The 18836-nt window shown below is 39.9% G+C and overlaps 1 protein-coding gene across 1 annotated transcript in view; it reads right to left on the reverse strand.

Annotated features, from left to right (window-relative positions):
• Positions 1–4604: 4604 nt before the first annotated feature.
• The window catches only part of LOC306960785 (hexokinase-1), a 38316-nt gene continuing 24084 nt past the window's right edge, over positions 4605–18836 (reverse strand). Inside the window, exons 11-18 of the mRNA XM_079553336.1 lie at positions 17927–18075; positions 17722–17841; positions 16062–16157; positions 13716–13815; positions 12267–12450; positions 10656–10811; positions 9803–10036; positions 4605–4894 (exon numbers count right to left, since the gene is read on the reverse strand). Coding sequence (XP_079409462.1) covers positions 4741–4894; positions 9803–10036; positions 10656–10811; positions 12267–12450; positions 13716–13815; positions 16062–16157; positions 17722–17841; positions 17927–18075 — 1193 coding nt within the window. The 3' untranslated portion in view covers positions 4605–4740. The remainder of the gene's footprint in view (positions 4895–9802; positions 10037–10655; positions 10812–12266; positions 12451–13715; positions 13816–16061; positions 16158–17721; positions 17842–17926; positions 18076–18836) is intronic.

The following is an 18836-nucleotide window of genomic DNA, read 5'->3' on the forward strand; positions in this document are numbered from 1 at the left end:
TAAACCCATGATCTGAAATGCATGTGATTCTTGAATTAACTTAGCATATTCATATCTATCTTTTCTCAAATGTTAATGTTCCTGAAAGTGTTAAAATTATGCTCTGTGAACTGTAATTTATAATTGTAAAATTTAAATTGCAAATTCAAACACAATCTCAATACCTGCTAGAAAAATGTAAGTGGATGTGTTTCCAAAACTGTTACACTCTAATCATATTAACGCATTCATAATATGAGGTAGAAGATACTCAAAAACAGAGACACACATTTTACTCCACAACAAAATAATTTAATGAGTTACACTTTTGTCTGTCACAAATCTCTAATGATAAAAAAAAAAGGAAAATGGAGCGATCTGTCCCTCCCCGTCCATCGTAATGTAAGGCATGCATTCTCCACACAGCTCTGGACATTTAAAAGCTACAGGTTTCGTTACAGTAGGACGCACTGACACCCAGCCACGAAAACGCACGCAACAAAAGCGCTCCAAAACTCCGCTCGCCACACGGGACCATTAGACATTTATTAATTTATTTTTGCACATATTACAATGAGTCGAACGAGTAGTGGAAGTCATCACAACATCAAAAATTCACAACAAGGTAATTAGTAATACGCTAATATGCCTCCGCTACAGGGCCTTTTGCTCGACCTCCCGTGTGAAATGGGTGAAGCAGAATGGAGCTGGTCATGGGCAGAGGTGGGCAGTGGCAGTAGTGAGCTACAAATACTTGGAGAGTAATTTAAATGCACTTTCACTAATATTAATTTTAAATATATTACTTTGTTCTTGAATAGCAAAAGCACCAACTTAAGTAACAAGCCTCTTTTGACTTCTCACATTAAAAAAGTAAAAATAATAGCCTTCAAATTGGGGTTAAGCAATATCAGGCCCTCCAGCATAGAACCTCTGTCTCAAGATCAATATTGGTTAAGCACTAGAGGCCGACCGAGATGGGTTTTTCTAAGGCCGATATTTTGGGATGTTAATTGGCCGATGCAGATTTGCTCGGCTGATATTTTTGACTGATATTTTTGGCCAATCTTTCCAAATGTCTGGTCTATAATCCTGTAAAAACAAATACTTGGCCGCTCCAGCACCGGCTGATTTTATTTTATTACTTTAGGTGATCCAATCATAGTTTCTGTCCCAGCTTTGATTAGTTGTCGTTCACATTAGCATATTGTTATTATTGTCTTCAAAATGATGATGGAGGTTTAGTGAAACATGTTTTCTCACCTCAACTGAGGCCTGGGGAGTTGTCGGAGGACTTGTTTTAAAGCCTGACTTTGCTCTTTCCAATGCAAAAAAACGGGAAGAGTCTCTGTCATTTTTGGCCCTGGAAATATCGGCTTTTTTCGGCACTAGATTGGTCGATAGCCGATATTGTAAAATCCCCAAATATCGGCCTGATATATCTCCTCTATTAATCACATCACTAAAAATGCTGAAAACATGACCAATTCCCCTCCCGCCTCCTCTCTGGATCAGAAACTTTACCGTGGGCCACAATTGGGAGGTTAAAAGCGCCTGATCTTTTGAGTAAGAAAAAAATTACTTGCCGACCCTTGCGGTAAATTATGTCAAGAATCTTGTTAATCATGTGCCATAATTTACACTTTTCTTGGATTTTTTTGAAGTAGGCATTTTTCTTCATCGTTATCATTCCCTATTATTATCTATAACGCAAGAATCCCTTTGTCTGACTGAGATTTACACATTTTTTTTGCTCACACAGCCTTCAACAAAAACGTCTGGTAACTTAACAATGTGCAAAAGTGCAGTTTCAGTCATTTTGCTCATTTCTGTTTTTGCCTTTATTTTAATAAGTCTTATTTTGACACAACATAATACCTCAAAATTGTGTTAAAATTGAATAGAAAAAAATGTAGTTATTGCAATATTTCAGACAGTTTTTGAATATCTCTCGTGCCCGTGTATTTTTGCCCTCTACAAGAGTTACGTCATTTTGAAGTAACAATACTCCGCCTTTAGTACATTCCTCCTTTGCCCACCTCTCTCCATGTATTCAGTAGTGGAAGTTACAGTGACAGTTACACAAAGAGGCGTCAGTAGCTTTAGCGAATCGCGTGAGCATGTCGGATTCGAACAATGGGTTTTATCAGCCGTGACTCGACTTTTCAGGCCTTTTTTGAAATTCGTGAGTTCGAGCCCTTTATCGAACCACCGTGGAGTAGGCTTTAGTACAGTAAAACGCCGCTTGGCCTGAATCTCCCATATATATATATATTTATATATAAAAAGTGCGGATACTTCAAGAGTTTCTCGGGAAGCGGTTTCCAAAAGTTAGGCCCAAAGCGACACGATAGATGAAAGCTTTCGCTAAATATTGTTTCAATTGCCTGAAATGATAATACACATTTTAAAACTCGCTATAGACTGTAATACTAGTAGTTGAGTGAAATATAACAACAATGCTTCAGTCAAAATAATAAAAATAAAATAAACTTGGGCCTCACCGTTTGAAAACAACTCTGTGTGGCTCCGTCGAGGCCTCGGCTCGACTGTATAAATACATTTATAGTATAGTATCTGGCTCCATATAAAAATAAAATTAGCAGTACACACAAGTATTGCACACCTAGTGGTCATGTGATAATCGACAAGCCGAAAGTGAAAGGAAATGTACACGCAAGATACTAAAAGGTGCGACACAAATAAATATTTAATTATCTGCAGTGGTGTAAAGAAAGCAAAAACAATCTGCCCCCATTTGGATTTAGTTTTGTGAATTTGTCGTGTCAAAAGAAGATCGACCATCATCCCATTGTCACACTTTTTGGTTAAATTGAACATCTTATTGCAATGCTTTACAATAAGATGGTCACAAGTCCCTCTAACAGGCACAATAGACATCCCTTTCCCCCAATAAAAACACCCATAGTGAAATAAATGCTTGTGTTTTGTGTAACGTATTTGATGAGGTGTTACGCAGTATGGCTTTTATACTAAAATTGGCTTTGCGATGACACTGAGGTGTGACAAACTCACAAAAAGTTGAGCAACGCCATATGGAAGCAGACTCTTTTTTTTCTTCTCCACAGCACTGCACTGAATAATATATAGAATGATGCAGCATGTCTCTCTGGGCGGGGCACGGAGTCACGGCTGCGATGTGATGTGCGCGTGGAACAAACACGACAGCAGCAGGTGAGAGGGGACACATGGGGGGAACAGGGCCGCACCGTATAAGACCGTCCGAGCGCCAAGTAGATTTACTGTTCATGGCAGTACGGGGATATATCGCGATCACGTTATGGCGCATTTAAAGTGGACAGTCATTTGGTCCTCTGCAAGCCTTGGTTTAGTCTGGTTTAGGCCGGGGGTTGCAGTTCTAGTTATGTCATATGTTACACCTGGAACCTTGCCTTTGTCCTGGTTTAGAACTGGATTAGTCCTGACTGGAAAAACTTATCTCAAAACATGTTGAGTTTTCTTGAAATAAGAGTATTTGACCTTGATTTGATGAGGAAAGTAACATTATTTCTGCACTTAAAATAATAAAAACACATCTGAATTGGGCTGGAAATAAGATTGTTGCACTTTAAAAGTATGTAGTACATTTACAGCAATTTTAGTTGAAATAAGAATTCAAATCTTATTCCAGGGGTAGGTTTCTTTTACTTGGCCAATCAGAAGTGAAACTACTCAGATTAAAGTGGTCTGTAAATGAGCATAGAGACAGACAGCATCTTGTCATAGAAGGGGGCGTGGCTTCGCTGAGGGGGAAAATAGAATCTTTAGAGAAACACAATTCTCCACTCTTTTTAGCCATTTTCTGGTGGAACATGAACTTATTTACCATACATAAATTAAGTCAAGCGTAAATCGGGCCCATATGGATATTTTCTCACAGCAGATTGTTCAGTAGAAGTGAAAAAACGGCAGTTGTAGCTCATGCATCATGTTAGCATTCTCGGTTATTTATATATTTATGGGCTGTTGAACCACTTTGCTCCTCTCCATGTCTTTGTATCTTTATTTAGTAGAACGCTATATTCATATTTCAGCGTTTGTTAAAGCAGTTTTTGAATAATTAAAGAAAGTTTAGATTTTTCAAACATGACCATATATGGGCGAATCCAGAGATGCCGTCTGTATCTATTAAGAGAAAGTCAATGATCAAAGTCCCAAAGTCCCTCTCTCCCTCCTGCTTGGATCTGATTGGCTGGTTCAAGGGAAGAGCTCGTCAGATTGGTCAAAGCTACGGCACCGTGGATTCTGATTAGTTGAGAGATCAGCAAAGGGAGGGGACTTTAGAAACAATATGATTTAATATTACTTGCATCACATCAATTCTATGCGATTTATTACATTTGTAAAACAGTTAAACCTACAGACTATCACTTTAAGGTCAAACATTCTTAATTCCAGTAATTTTAATTTATCAAGATCTCATAATCCTTGGCAAATGACTTAGCCCTGGTTTGGAACAAGTTTAGTCCTCACTTCTTCCACTTAAGCTGTGACTTTTTGAGCTCTATCCATTAAAACCACCGGCAAATATCCCAACACTTCATTAAACTGGTGTTACTATGTTGAAATACGTAAAATAAAGATCCAATATTGAGCATAGCGAGCGCATAAGGCCTGTTTGTCTTATACCGTGCGGCCTTAGTGGTACGGGTGAGGTTCAGCTGGGGGAGTAAAGTATTTTTTCGGGGGGGGGGTCCTATTTGGAGACATTGGGATAACAGTAGTGTTTGGTAATAGTCCTCAGTGCTGCTGCTGCGCCTCCAACTCTCTCTGGCGACAGCCCACTGCAGTGATGAGGGCCGCCCCTTTCCCGCTGCCGTCCTCCGAAAGCAGGAACGTCACATTGCATTTTGGGGCCAAATCCTTCACCGTCTGATGGAAGATCCGCCCGAAGCTGCAGGAGGGGAAAGGGAGGCAGAGTGTGAAAAAGTATCTAAAGGTGAGGTGGGTTATGGAAAATACATTTAAGTGAATGGAAAAGGTGAATAATACAGTCGACCATTAGATCTATTATTTGTTAGTGACTTTTTTATGTTAACCTTTAAATAAATAATAACCCCCGTCTTCAAAGTAGAGAGTGTTTTGAAGACATGAGTCGTATTTCATAATCAATGTATTATGTAATCTATCAACGACTAAACAACCGCTCAGTGTTTTGGCATGTTTGTGTAAGACAGTGTTTCCCAACCTAGGGGGACTAGGAAAGATTTAAGGACAAAAAGGGGGAACTGGACATTATTTTGATAGGAAAAGCTATATTTTGCAGTAAAATTTGTAGTTTGGGGAGAATATTATGCTTCTAAGTGATTGCTTTTTAAGTAAACTGCAACGCCCTTTCGGTAGGGGTGCATGGACTACCACTGAAAGGTCTATGGGGTCTGCATAACAAAAAAGGTTGGGAACCACAGGTGACAGCTCTCAGTTTTACAAGAGTTTCCCATTGCAAACGGTCTCATCTGATTAATCTGGTTTGTGAAACTGAGCTTTCTAAAAATTAGGTATTAGTTGTAGTAATTTACTAAGACGGTCTCCCTCAGCCAGATGCTTCGACTCTGCTGAAAACACTGATGTGATCTCGATGATTAATTACAAACTGCAAAAGTGTCTGTCTTACTATTTGTATGGTGTTTTTATTTTGTAAAACTCTGACGTACATCGGAAATCAGTAATGCTTGGGGATCCGGCTGAGGCAAACCTTTTTTGAATTATTTCCTATAAATGCAGTTCAGTGTTTCTCAAACTGTGTGCCACTGGTTGTGCTTCTTCAGGAGCTTCTGTAATTTTAGACATTATTCATTTTAATTAGAAATAATTTCATTTTTACTTAAATAATGCATTAAAGGAATAGGCCACCGTTTTTACATACTAAAATATGTTCTTACCTCACTTTAGTCGAGTTAATATATCCCCGTCTGGTCTTTGTCCGTGCGCTCTGCCAGGCAAACGGAGCACATACGCAGCCTCTCCCACATGTCACATAGCTCCAAAAAAGCTCACGATAGAAGCTACCAAGCTCTTCCACGTGTTCCCTATTTAAATAAAGTTACGTGAAGTGTTTTCATGCGAAGTATATTTACACAGAAATGTAACATGTCGATTTTATAAGCAAATAAAAAGGGGGACTATATTGTGAGGCGTAATGATACGAGGAGTAAAACGTCCGCGCAGTAACTCCTAAAGGTTATTGACGGAAGTGAGCGGGGGAAGTCTTTAGGAGTTACTACGCGGACGCTGTGCTCCTCGTATCATTACGCCTCACAATATAGTCCCCCTTTTTATTTGCTTATAAAATCGACATGTTTCATTTCTGTGTAAATATACTTCGCATGAAAACACTTCACGTAACTTTATTTAAATAGGGAACTCGTGGAAGAGCTTGGTAGCTTCTATCGTGAGCTTTTTCGGAGCTATGTGACATGTTGGAGAGGCTGCGTATGTGCTCCGTTTGCGTGACAGAGCGCACGGACAAAGACCAGACGGGGATATATTAACACGTCTAAAGTGAGGTAAGAAGATATCTTAGTATTTAAAAACGGTGGCCTATTCCTTTAAAGGTAGGTGTTTTCTGGTAAACCCCCAGTTTAGAATTAATTTAGTCCAATTAACAGTCCCGCCCACTTCCGGTCCTTTGGTGCCAGACGTAAAAATCACATTCATTTTTTCCATCAACTTAAAAAAATGAATTAACGAAAGAACAATAGTGGGCAATCAGCTATGTGGAAACTTTATGAACAGAAAAGTTATAAAAGCATTTATATTTCGCATTTTTTTGGGCTGAAACAACTAATCGATAAATCAACAACTAATTGATTAATCGTTTTCTGGTTCACACAGACTGAAATGGAGCAAAAATGACATGAAAATGTTGTATTTTTGATGAAATTCTACTTTGTTTTCAAAGTTGGGGCATGTAGTGTTTTCTACTTTGTAAATGTTATAAATATCTGTCTGTGTCTCATCCAATCAGAAGCAGAATTGGCTTGTTGCACGGTGTGGCTATGCTAGTTCCTCTGACCTGAAGGTGTGAGCACCTGGACTTCCTGTCTGTTTTCTTTTCCTGGAATAATAATCATATTTTCTAAAGATTATGTTGTGGGCGGTGAGTTCCCGGTAGACGATCATTTACTGTGTTCAAATCATGAAGTTCAGATCAGAGACGCCTGTGATCATGAAGGATTGATAGTTTGTCTTGAAGCTTAAGGCTAACATGCTATAAAAATATATATAAAGGCACTATTTCAAGTTGTTAAATGCATTAACCGCTTAACTCCCAAAAAAAAAATCTGATGACGTGAGGAAAAAAGATCCTCTCAGTTCAGGCGGGAGTTAAAGAGGGGGTATTATGCTTTTTTCAGCCACATAGCACCAGTCTATATCACACTACAATGATGACGAAACCTTCTGTTGGTCTGTCAATGCAGTAAATTAGAATAACTGCCTTATATAAAATTGCTCTTTCAAAATGGCGTTAGCAAATGACTTGAAATAGGCCTCTGTCTCTTTAAGAACCTCTGACTCTTTCCAACACGCCCCCTCCACACGCTGTCTGTGGCATCACAACAACACTGCGCTCGTCGTCTCAACAGTATTGAAACTACGATCGGTGCATTTTAATTTTTATTGTTGGAAAGGAGCTACTGTTTATCACTTTGTGAACAATGGCCACACAGGATATTATTTGGAGACAAACCTTCCACACCGGACGCTTGGAAGAGGCTCTTGCCTGAAAAATAACTGCTGTTTGGAGGCTATCTCTTTGCATCTGCCATGCCCTATGGATCTCTAACTATACCCCCATGGACGACACCAGGATCTGCAGGAGCCCATACGATTCAAAGACGGACATTATCTGTGCAGGTGGACAATGGTTTTTCGAGGTTACCCCGTTAGCTTGTTATAATCGACTACAGCTCATTGTTGATGAAAAGTCTGTAATAAACCACAAATGTGTAAAGCCAGGCTCATTGTGTGATCATCGTAAAGGCTGCTTCGAGTAGTTGCTGCTTTTTTGACGTTATTTGTGCATAATATGCTGCCTGTTTTCAATGAATGTTGTGAAGGTGAAGGTTGTTAGCTTGGCGCGGCTAATAGTGCCTTAGCTCCGGGAGAAAACCACTCGGCTACGACTCACTGTAGATGAAATGTGAGCAATAAACTACACAATCAACAAGCCAGGCTCATTGTGTCATCATCATAAAGGCTGCTTCAAGCAGTTGCCTGTTTTAGTGACGTTTTCAATGCATAATATGCTGCTTGTATTCAGTGAATTTTCCCGTTAGCTTATCGCGGCTAGCTTGTTAGCTCCGGGAGAAAACCACTCGGCTACGACTCACTGTAGATGAAATGTGAGCAATAAACTACGAAATCAACAAGCCCGGCTCAGTGTGTGATCATCATAAAGGCTGCTTCAAGCAGTTGCCTGTTTTAGTGACGTTTTCAATGCATAATATGCTGCTTGTATTCAGTGAATTTTCCCGTTAGCTTGACGTGGCTAGCTTGTTAGCTCCGGGAGAAAGCCACTCGGCTATGACCCATTGTAGATGAAATGTGAGCAATAAACGTCCAAATCAACAAGCCAGGCTCCGTGTGTGATCATTGTTAAACGGTTCTTTATGTGTGTGGTGGTTTTATTGACTTTATGTGTGCATATCTCTCGTTTTCACGTGATGACTCGAGGTTTAGCTTAGCATTAGCTTTCTCCGGAGGCTCTGTGCATCATCAAGGCCCAGCGCAGAACCAGACACTGAAATAAGTGTTCTTGTCACCGGTTTGAATCCTGGGTGTTTCGGTAACAGAAACACTGATGTGTGTCTTTGTAAAAGTCTGCTGTGGCTCCGTTTCACAACACATGAAGCTAATCCTCCATGATGACTCTGTTTACATCTTCGGGCTAGACACTGCGGGGAGGGGGTTCTGCTGAGGGGCAGTGGTTGGTTACTCGGCTGGTGACGAAAGGTCGGAGGCGTATCCTGGAGGTCGAGGGCGTTTCCTGAAGGAATCAGGCGTTTTATCCCTAAAATGGCTGCCATCAGAGTTTTTACAGATTACTCGAAAATACGTGAATGTGCCAAGGAAACACTTCAGGCATGGTTTTAATGAGGGAATGACTTAATAACATGATGTAAAGCTTGAAAAAGTCGATTTTGCATAATACCCCCCCTTTAAGAGGTTAAATTAGCCTTTAGCTTCAAGACAAACTCCCTGATCCTTACAAACATAAACGTCTCCTCTATGGAAATATTTCTACCAGGAACTCACTGGTCTGAGCTAATCTTAATGGAAATGAATACGAACAGGAAGTACTAGCGCCCACAGCTTCAGCTCAGAGGAACTAGCGTAGCCACATTGTGCAACAAGCCTATTAGCACCAAAATAATCGTTAGTTGCAGCCCCAGTATTTTTCGGTCTTTTATATAATCCATGCAGTGTTCAGCAGTAGCACATAGCTGATTTATTTTTTAAAAGTTAATGGAAAAAATGAATGGGATTTTTATTTCTGGCACCGACCAAAGGACCGGAAGTGTTGAGCTCAATTCTTTACCATTTTTAGACCCACTTTAGTCCCAAATGGGGCTTCAACTAGGCCTGCTGTACTTGGAAGGTCAAATATATGGTGGTCTTTACTAAAAGTTTGAGAACCACGTGTTTAAAATGATAGTTTAGAAAATGAACAAAGGGTATAATTTTGAACACCAATCTATCAGCTTGTATTTACACTACTGTATGTGGGAGAAGATTCAACCATGTGGGGCCTCCATGGTCTCCTCTGTTGACAGGAAACACGGCGTTAACGGTGTCTTACTGTGGGTGCAGTTTGTACAGAGTCCCGTCCACGCCCACGGTGACATCGAGGTGGTCCAGGCCCCGGTTCTCTCTGATCTTGTCCACGACGGCGGCCATTCCGGCTCCGCAGATCTGCGCGGCCCGGCGGGACACGGTGCCGCACACCTCCTTCACGATGATACTGTCATCGCATGTGCTGTCCAGACCCAACTGCTGCAGGATGGCCCTGACCTGGAGCAGAGCCAGGCGGTCACTGAGGAAAGAGGCGGGAGAGGTCAGGAAACAAGACAGAGCACAAACATATAATATCTGGACATTATAGCCATAGTTTTAGTCTCATGGAAAACTTTTAATTTAGTTTCAGTCCCTCCCAATAAATATAGCTTTCACTTTATGATTAATGAAGCTTAGCATAGAGCTTTTAAATAAACCCCAGCCAATCTCCAAACCAGGTGCCTGGTGATGAAAAAGCCCCATGACGATAACTGAGCTTGTCTATTGTTGAGGTTGTGATTGCACAGCCCTACACAGAATAATTGGACTCGATAGACAATTCTTCAGTCAATCTGCCGAGCCACTTATAGGCCTTGTACTCGATGTTTTTCCAGGTAGTGGAATGAAACTTGTCCTCCTTCAGTGAATTGTTAAAGTATATATTTGTGGGGTTTTTTCAGCATTTTTGTGATGTTGATGCTGAAACGTGACCCTAAAAGTAGAGGCCGATCGATATGGGTTTTCCCAGGCATGTTTCGTCTATAATCCGTACTTGATAGATACTTGCTCATTTGAAAGACAAAAATCAGCAGATTCCAAAACAAAATCAACAAGTCTCTATCACTTATGGTTCCAAAAAAATACCTCCATGGACCCACCTCTCGATCTGTGACAGGAACTTTGTCTCGAAGATGCCTCTGGTCTTCAGCGTCTCTGAGATCTGTCCTCTGAACAGAAACCCTCGTTTGGTCAGATCGATGAGAATCTGCCGCACGATCTCCCCCAGGTACATCCCGCTGCACATCTTCTCATATCTGCAGGCGAGAGAGATAAACGGTATGTTATCACACAATCAGTACAGACAAAAGGCCTCAGGAAACAGCTGTAATGAGTAGTAACATGAGCTACAGCTGCAGAGAAAATGCTTAATTATTCCTAAATCTGTCTTACTTTGGTGTGTTTTATATTTCTATACAACTCTGCTCTCAGTAAACAAGTCTAAATCGGAATATGAAGCGGTGCCCCGTATAAGAAAAACAACTTTTTAAAGTCTCATCCAGGCCTCAGGTAACTGAGATATTTATTTCCCACTTGAAAGTGACCAGTTCCCACCTCAGAGCGTTCCAGCCACAGATCACAGATAAAAGCCCTAGGTAGGAAATTCAAACTGTTGCCATGGCAATTGTGGCGGCCATCTTGTGATTGTCTCATTAGCCAAATTCTCTTTGAAAGTAATGTAACACAGGGGCAGAAAAAAGAAAAAATTCTGATAGCGTGGTGCTTTTGGAGTAGTAAGAACACAGGAGAGAATCTTAATGAGATTTTAACATTAATATTTGCTGAAAGAATGGCTATTTTTGCACACCGTAGTGAAGCTTAAATCGTGGACTGGACTATGTTGGTTGTTGATTTAAGCTTCACTATGATGAATACTTCCTGAAAAAAAGAGGTGGTTTATTTGCCATATCGTCCAGCCATCATTAAAGGGACTACATAGAGTTTGAAAATGTTAAAACTAAGTATTATCCTCCCCCTTCATGTTCCAGCCATGTCCTAATGTGTAGAATGAGCTCAGACCTATTCACCACAACTGCCTCTAAAATCCTGCACTGTCACTCAAAAAGTTGTCCGAAGTGCCGTCATATACAAGCTCAATATAGAAGCTGCAGTTACGCATAAGACCTGAGGTGGCAGTAGTGAGCATAAAATGACCAACTTGCATCTAGTCTCTTTAATTAATACATTTATTTTACACTTATTTGTAAAAAATACTGACTCAAATGAGCAAAATTCAAAATGGTATTATCCAGGATATTTTCACATATCTATGGGTGGAACATACATGTATATGTGACATTAGTTTGGCCTCTGCTGTATTTTCCTGGTTAGTTTATTAAAGATCAGAAAGAAATCAGATTATATGAATATCAGAGTATGTAGTTTAGTTTAGTTTAGTTTAGTTTAGTTTAGTTTATTTGTTCATTTGAGCAGTTAAAATTCTGCTCATAAGGAGTGTGTATATCAGATTGTGCTGTTTACATGCCACGCCAATAATCTGAGAACTCCAGAAATCAGATCATGAACACATTTTTGGTTTCCATGTAAACGTAGCCACTGACTCTAAATTAATTAAATTAGCATTTTCTGTTGCGATATTACAATACGGTATAAACAAAAATCGAACAACTTAGAAACTCGTAATTTCCCCCATTTCTCATCCCCCTGTGTAAATCTTCTGCATTGTAGTTTTGTACTTTCATCCCTCTCACCTCTGCTTGCCCTCGTTGAGTGAGTTTTCATCCACAGACTGGTCATAAACTGTTCGTATATCGTCCAAACAGCCGTTGTCTCCAAACGCGCCCCACTCCATGTTCACGCACATCCGGCCTTCGTTCCCCTCCACGATCTCGATGTTCTTCATCTCCTCCATGTAGCATGCGTTACTGCCCGTCCCTGTGCAATCGGATCATCATCATCAATCATTATTAACTATGTTATTATGTATTATTATTTGGCCACAATCTCGTCCAGGTTAGGTTTTATGTTAACAAATCTTATGCTGCCCTTCTTAATTATTTGTCAGTGTTTTGATGAACAGACTAAGAATGCAGTTACAGCGTTATTCACTTGAACAACTGATTTAAAGGTGCGTATGTGTGTGTAGGTGTGTGTGTTCTTGCACTTACGACATTGTGAGGACCAGTTTGAGTTTTTAACCAACAGAGTGAGGACCTTTTTGTAAAGTGAGGACATTTTGTGTGGTCCTCACTTATTTGAAGGACTGTTTTAGGGTTAGGGTCAGAATTGGGTTTAGATTAGGGTTAGGGTTAGGATTAAGTGTAGGGTTATGTCTGGGTAATACATTATGTCTATGAGTGTCCTCACTGAGATGGAAGTACAAGATTATTACGATGTTACAGAGTGGAGCACTTTTGCTTTTTGTGTGCATCCTGGGCCAGATGTGGTGGTTATTTCTGTACATTTGGACAAGTCTATTGGTAATCATGCAGTTGCTTCACTTGATTTGGACATATACAGCGAAGGACTGTATCTCAAAGACGTTTCCTATTCGACGGATTGGTGCCTCTTTTGCTGTAACTGTCTGAGGACAGACATCTCCAGGGAAGTCTGTCTTTCTACCTATTTTCCCATGAGATTACACACTGCTTGTGTTGCTACCTTTGATTTGAAACCTTTGCGTCTAAAATTCTTGCAGTTAACCTACCGTGTCCTCTTATAATTGTGGTAATCATAAAACTGGTTAATCTTGACATCCCTAGACTTGTCCCTCTGGTTTGAAGGCGGCAGTGTGGCTTTTGACTAATCCTCTTTGCTTTGATAATTTTTTATATATTGTTATCCACTTAGAAACTGTGGAAGAAATCTAAGCTACTATATTTCCTAATGTCTAGGAGGCATTAACATTTGAGAGACCACTGAAATAATGTATAGATAACACTGTGGCTGTTACTGATCTTTTGTTGTCAACAGTTTTAGTTAAGCACATCAAATTCATGTCTGTCAGGGAACAGTACACACATAAGTCTGACAGATTGCGAAAGACTTAAAATAGAATCTCTTTTATGATTTTATTTTGCTATAATAATCGAATTCTCCCTTTGTATGAAGTGCAATGTGGGCCATGTGGAAAGTGCTGTACAAATAACATTCTTTTCTCTTTTGTAAGATTTGTATTATTTTTAAGCTCTAAAACTGACCTGCGATAAGTCCGACTTCACACGTGGGCTCTTCATATGCACAAGTCATCATCGTCCCCACTGTGTCGTTCACTATGGCTACTACATCCAGCTCGAACTCCTGAAAAACAGAAAAAGAACTGTTTTAACAACCAACACTGACTGTGGCACTACAGTGATTTATTGTATATTGTATATTATAATATATCATATCAAAGGATTGTTTAAGACAGAGAACATGTGCAGGTCTTGTTACTGTCATAACATTAGGCAGAACCCATCAATAGAAGTTATTTGATGACGCATAACAGAACGCAATACAGAACAATTCAGTTACATTACTATGAAAGATGGATGAAAACATGTCAGTGAGGCGTGTTAAAAGCAAAACCACATCAAAGCACTCTGTCAACCCCAAATTACTGCTTTGACAAGAAGATTATTATCACACTGGCTCGGTTCCACACTGAACACAATGCAGTTCAGTCTCATTCCTAAACTCACTGATCCAGAACCTCATATTATTACCCACACTGTAGATAAGAGAGATTTACCAGTTTGAGAATACATAAAGCTGTTATCGCATGCTGCTTTAGCTGTATTTATGTCCACACAACGCTGCGGTCTGGCTTCGTTTACCTGCCGTTAATGATCTACAGCCGTATTATACTTACAGGGTCCTCCAGCTACAATGGGAAAAGCTTGATTCAATAAGTGACATAACATGATACGATAATAGGAGCAGTGTCAGTTTAAGTAGAAAGAGGTCAGGTCATAAGAGGCATCTTTTATATATTATACTATTCTTAGGGACAATTACTATATCGACTTATTGTTCAGTAAATGACACATAAACAATACATTTTTGGGCTCAAAATTATTTTATTTTTTCAACATTTTTCTGATGTAGTACTTCATTTTTACCCAAAGTAAGTTGTGTTTCATTGTTATTCATGTGCATTGTAGGATATTTTAAGAGAAAGTGCTTTTCAAACAAAACTTTTTCTGTCATTTTTAAGCTTTCGAGTTTTTCGGTCTTCAATAATATCGTTTATCGCGATAATTTCCTGCCTCAATATATCAAACTTTTGGTTTTGTTATCGTGACAGGCCTAACTATACTATAACTAAAAGGATTCTTCCTAATTTTAAGTTTCCTGTTCAGTTTACCAAGGGAGCAACTTCATGTGTTTGAATTGTTTGTTTTAAGGCTGCACAGTATGAGAAAGAAATTTGATATTCGATCTGGTCTTGTAAATTGCAATAACGATATCACTGCAATATACACAGACTGACCAAATAAAAAAGTCGCCCCAAAAAAAAGGTTGCACACGTTAATATTTCATTTAATTTTCATTGGACTGCCTTTAGCTTTGATTACAGCACGCATTCACTGTGGCATTGTTTCAATAAGCTTCTGCAGAAGATCCAGTGTTGCATTAAGTTTTCACCAAGAACTTGTATTGATGATGGGAGTGTGTGGCCAAGCCTTCTCTAGCACATCCCAAAGAGTCTCAATGGGGTTAAGATCTGGACTCTGTGGCGGCCAATCCATGTGTGAAAAAGATGTCTCACGCTCCCTGAACCACTCTTTCACAATGTGCGCCCGATGAATCCTGGCATTGCCATCTAGGAATATGCCTGTGGCATCAGGGAAGACGAAATCCACTTATTCAGGATGTTCAGGTCGTCAGCTGATCTCAGTCTTTGGGCACATAGTGACCAGCTACAGCAGCCCCAGATCACAGCTAGTTAAATCCAGGTGGTAACTTTTTTTTTTCTTTTTGGTTAGGCAGTGTATCAGAATAATGACTAAAACTGAACTCGTGTTTTTGTTTTAGGCTTTGTTTGCAAAAAAAAAAAAGTTAAGATCTCAGTCATTTTTCAATATAGACCATTAGTTTGAAAGCATTTTAATGTCAGATCTAGATTAATTAGTCTCACGGACAAAAAGCCAAAGCGGCATCAAAAGGGTTAAGTTTTATTCAGCCGTGTGTCCAAAGATTGTGACTCAAGCAGCTTGCACTGTTTGACGAAGGCAGTGTTCTTGTTCCCTGCTGTTGAGATTAAAAGAAAAGTAGAAGCTATTGAGGTAAGTCAAAAGGCAGGGCTTAAGAAATTACAGATCAGATTCAATAGATCTTTGCAGTTGTTTATATAGTTACTGAAAAGCTGTAAATCGAAGTTGTTTTTACATTATTTGCTTGGAGATCAATCTACAGCGACCAATACATGGATGACTTTTGGCATTGCAGCTGCTTCATTGGTTTTGTAGTGGAAAACTCTGGACATTTTTCCTGTTTTTTATCACAGGCCAGAAAATGTCCTGTTGCTACTGTATTTCTCAAAGTTTGTATCTTGGCTTTACCTCTTTCCTCTTGATGGCTTCTCTGAGCAGATCCACCACATCTTCTCCTTCGCAGTCTGTGGCTTTGAAGCCTTTGGTCCAAGTCACAAGGATCCCCTGAACCCAAAGCAGGAAAACACATTTGAACCTTATACAGATAAACTTATTTGTCAAGGCCTTTGGTTTTCAGGGGGATAAATCTAGAAAGTTACCCAATCCATTTACTTGCAAAGACTTTATCTACAGTGATATTACATTTTCTGAAACATTGTTAACATCCACACACTTCTTTTAGCTCCTCTAGGGCAGTAATTCTCAACTGGTATGGTGTCGGGAGCCACTACCGCCCTGGGACGACAAGCCGTGACCCAAATAAGAACGACTTTGTAATATATAACGTGCAATACTGTATTTTCCTCACAAATTATTCATTTCCTCGTTTACATCGCGCTGCCTTGTGTTCTTCCTTACTCATGATAGGCTCTCACAGGTCAAACTAAAAACGATTAACCCCATAGTGAGCAAAACAATGCTCGTGTCTTGAGAGAAAGAGATGTCGCCAATGCTGGTCCCTGTGGCGTGGACCGGCGCTCACTTGGCCATAAACGCGGAACAAAACAAATGCACGTGTTCACCTCCCACTCCCCCACAACCCCTCGCCCCTTCCCGGCCGCAGAGTCTGGTTGGAGGAAAAAGTGTTTCTCCACCCCATGTACTTCCCACGCCATATGGTTACGTGAGTAGTTACACGATCCAAGTATAGTTACTTCGATGTCCGCACAGTAATATCTTAACTTTACTGCGTGGACGTCAAAGAGCTCCTAAGGTGTTATTACGCTTTACAATATAGTTCCCCTTTTTATCCACTTAGAAAATCGTGTAACTACTCACGTAACTGTGTTTAAATAGGGAAATCGTGGAAGAGCTTGGTTGCTTCTATCTTCACCCCCTTTGGCCCCATGAGGAGTGGAGGAGAGGCTAAATCTAAATCTTTTCGTGAATGAGACCAGAAGACCAGACAGGTACACATCAACTCGTCTAATTTGTATGAACATATTTCAGTGTGGATAAACTATGATAATAGTCAGTGAGAATCACATAATGTTAATAATGTTGATAATAAAGAAAAGCGGGTTACCGTATATTTAGTCGTCTAAATCTAAAATTGTTTTAATCAACTTTACAATTATAAAATTCCCTAATATATTTAATCAAGGTCAACTGCTGAGCTTCTCTCACATGGACAAGGGACCAGACTTTTTCCTTGGGCAGCAAATTTATGTCTCTTTGTATTTTGTAGTCGATAAAATGATCTGGACTTTTTAGTCATATAGTTTTAGCCATCATGAACTACTTTTGGTCTCAACTTATATAGCACTTTTCCACCTACATTAGGCACTAATTAGGCACTTGCTTTACAGCAAGGATCCACTCACCCATTCATACACCAATGTACGCAGACACTGGGGGCAATGTGGGTGAAGTGTCTTGCCCAAGGACACAACGACAATGTGCACTTTCAGGAGGTGGGATTCGAACCCCCGACCTTCCGATCATGAGACCACCCTCTCTACCATCTGTGCCACTGTCGCCCCTTTTAGTTTAGTGTCCTATTTTAGTGTATGACTCAATTGATAGTGATAATAAGTATAACACAGTATAATATATGTATAACACATACCGCATCAAGGCTGGTTTGGTAACAGGGGAAGGAGAAAGTGAATCCCAGCGGCAGACGAGCACTTTTCATCCCCATGTAATCCAGGAAGTCCGAGATGCAGTGCACAATGTGGTCGAACAACTGCAAACGTAGTCAGAATTACAGTAATTGTAAATGAATGTAAATGTATGGTAAATGAATCAAAACCGGCTAATAACAAGCGCACCTCTTCTCCCGTGCCCTGCATCACTTCTATGGGGATGGCGTAGATTTTGTTGTGCATCTCGACCGTCCGCCGTTTGCCGCTGCGGATTTTCACCAAAAGCACTCGGAAGTTTGTGCCCCCCAGATCTAGGGCCAGGAAATCGCCATTTTCTGTAAAAAAAAAAAAAGAAAGAAAAAAAAGACTTAATTTAAGACCGGGCAGGTTAAACTATTACTCATAATAGTTTAATCAATAAAATTAGGACAGAGAAATAGTGGATGCTTAGCCTTTTTTTTAATATTATGGACATTTTCATTCACAAAATAAGTGTGTTTTGTATAATGCATAACAGAGTGTCTCATTTATTTATGTATGTAAGTCTCCTGCTGTGTCTCACATTAAAAATGACCGTAGATTTGACTTTGACGACCTTATCTTAACCCCAGATTCATACAGTCCCACCAAAGAGCCTCCAATAAAGCCATAACAGCTGATAGTCGGGCAGTAAACTGTGTCTGGGAAATGAACCAATCTCACCCGGTGAACTCGACTGACCCAGTTATTGCTTGCACTTGATTTTTATAGGATGGAGCAATTGAGTAGAAATACAAAAGGCAGACCGGTAAACCTCCAGAGCAAGTTCTGTTTTGTGGCTTTTTGAAATCATGTTTGAATTAGGTGAAGTATCCCATGTTTTATGAATAAAGTCACTCTAACACTGTTTTTAAATCTTCATTATCCAACTTTTCATGTGGAAAAGAAAGTTGATATTTGTGCACATTTGACCTTGTAGTGATCCAGTGGCTGTATGAGTGGTCAGCATGACGCCTTCACTTTCGATCGCGGTGGTCTCTACAATGCTAGAGGATCAATTGTTTTGTAGGTTTTCTGGTGAGAGTGTCCGTCAGCGGTGAAAACCTTCAAAACAATA

This window comes from Gobius niger, assembly GCF_951799975.1.
Source record: "Gobius niger genome assembly, chromosome: 3".
Lineage (NCBI taxonomy): Eukaryota > Metazoa > Chordata > Actinopteri > Gobiiformes > Gobiidae > Gobius > Gobius niger.